General features: G+C 65.2%; 1 protein-coding gene across 1 annotated transcript in view; it reads left to right on the top strand.

Annotated features, from left to right (window-relative positions):
* DNAJB2 (DnaJ heat shock protein family (Hsp40) member B2) overlaps positions 1 to 1,824 on the top strand; it is a 7,942-nt gene extending 6,118 nt beyond the window's left edge. The window contains exons 3-7 of the mRNA XM_006035380.1: positions 156 to 209; positions 664 to 780; positions 906 to 995; positions 1,136 to 1,235; positions 1,716 to 1,824. Of these exons, the coding sequence (XP_006035442.1) occupies positions 156 to 209; positions 664 to 780; positions 906 to 995; positions 1,136 to 1,235; positions 1,716 to 1,824 (470 nt within the window). The remainder of the gene's footprint in view (positions 1 to 155; positions 210 to 663; positions 781 to 905; positions 996 to 1,135; positions 1,236 to 1,715) is intronic.
* Positions 1,825 to 1,862: the final 38 nt, after the last annotated feature.

Genomic DNA, 1,862 nt, shown 5'->3' on the forward strand with positions numbered 1-1,862 from the left:
GAGCCACGTGCTGTCTGGCCCAAAACCTCAGCGTTGTCCGTTAGCCCTCTTGCTTTGCAGGGGGTAAAAGCCGGCCCCTAGCCCGTGGCCCTGTCGGAGGGCAGAGAGCCCCGCCGTGCCCACGTGCCCGGCCTGACTCTTCCTTCTGCTTCCAGAGCAAAAGCGGGACGTGTACGACCGCTACGGCAAGGAAGGGCTCATGGGGGCAGGTGAGCAGAGCCCCGGTGCGGCATGATGGGTGCACACGTGTGTCTGGTGGGGGGTGGGTGCATGTGTGTACGCATATGGATGTGTGCACATGCGTGGCAGTGCGTGCACATGTGTGGATGCATGTGTGCACATGGGTGTTGGTGTACACATATGGTTGCATGCACATACACGCACGGGTATGAGTGCGGGCATATGTGTGTATGCATGTGTGGGGGGGTGCACCTCTGTGTGTTTGCATGTGGGTGTGTGCATGCATTTGCATACATATGGAAGAGTGTGCACAAGTGTGTGGGCGGGTTTGAACGAGGGGGTGTGCACACGTATGCATGTCTCTGCTCCGTGCTGGCAGGTCCTGGCCGGCGGTGGAGGGTGAGGGGCCCGTCTCTCTGGGGGCGGTCAGCCCTTCCCGGCCATTTCAGCCGCCCGGTGACGTCCTCTGCTCTCTCCCCGCAGGTGCTGGGGGGCCGCAGGCGGATGTTGGGGTCCCCGAGTTCCCCTTCACCTTTCGCAGCGCCTACGACGTCTTCCGCGAGTTCTTCGGCGGCCGGGACCCCTTCGCCGAGTTCTTCGGTGAGTGCTGGGGGGCTCCGTCCCCTCCCGGGCCAGCCGGGCGCCCAGCTCTGTGGAGCCGGCCCTGCCCGCAGGGACCTGCAGCGCCCATGGCCAGGGCTCACGCTGCACTCGCTGCCTTCCAGATGACGTGCTGCCCTTCTCGGAGATGCGGGGCCCCAGCTCCCGACCCCCAGGGCCAGGACACTTCTTCTCCCCCTTCCCGGCATCCTCAGGTAGGTCCTTCCTGGGGACGCGCCCCCTCTGCTGTCCCCTCCCCGGCATCTCCCTCCATCCCAGCGCCCTGCGCTCCCAGCTGAGGGTGCCAGACCCCTCCGAGCCCTCAGCCGTGAGCTGCCACCACCCCATTTTGCAGATTTCTTCTCCTCATCCTTCGGCTCCGATGCAGGAGTCGGCTTCCGCTCGGTCTCCACCTCCACCACCTTCGTCAACGGCAGGCGCATCACCACCAAGAGGTGAGGCTGCGCCAGGCTGGCCTGAGCTGGCAGCGGGGCCCCAAGCGCCGGAGCAGCTAGGCAGCAAAGAAAGGAGCCCCCAGCCTGTCCCAGCTGTTTGGTGGCCTTGGCTTTGGGGTCTGGGTCCTTTGGCCGTCTCCTTCTCGGGCCTTGTCCTGCGTGTGCACACCCTGGTGGCACTGCCACGGGCGCATGGCCCTGGGGCAGAGGCAGGGCTGGTGCTGGGGGCACTCACGGTGCCTCACGGGCTCAGCTCCAGATCCTGGGAGGTGCCAGCCCAGGGTGTGGGACCCCTGGGGGGGGCCTCAGGGGGAAACCATTGCCGCAAGCTGGGCACAAGCAAACTGTGATGGGAAGGGGGTTTCTGGGGTCTAGGAGAGATGCTGGAGGGGGCAAGAGAAGGGTTTGCAACACACTGCTTGGCAAAGGGATGTTGGCCCATGGGCGCTGGGTATGGGTGATGCCGCCTTCTCTCTGCAGGATCGTGGAGAACGGGCAGGAGCGGGTGGAAGTGGAGGAGGACGGCGAGCTGAAGTCCATCCACATCAACGGTGTGTGGGGCAGCCAGGCCAGGGGTGCAGGGACTTGACCAGGGACCCGTGGGGAGCCTGTGTCAGAGTTGGGCTC

Source organism: Alligator sinensis, unplaced genomic scaffold (genome assembly GCF_000455745.1).
Source record: "Alligator sinensis unplaced genomic scaffold, ASM45574v1 scaffold673_1, whole genome shotgun sequence".
Classification (NCBI taxonomy): domain Eukaryota; kingdom Metazoa; phylum Chordata; order Crocodylia; family Alligatoridae; genus Alligator; species Alligator sinensis.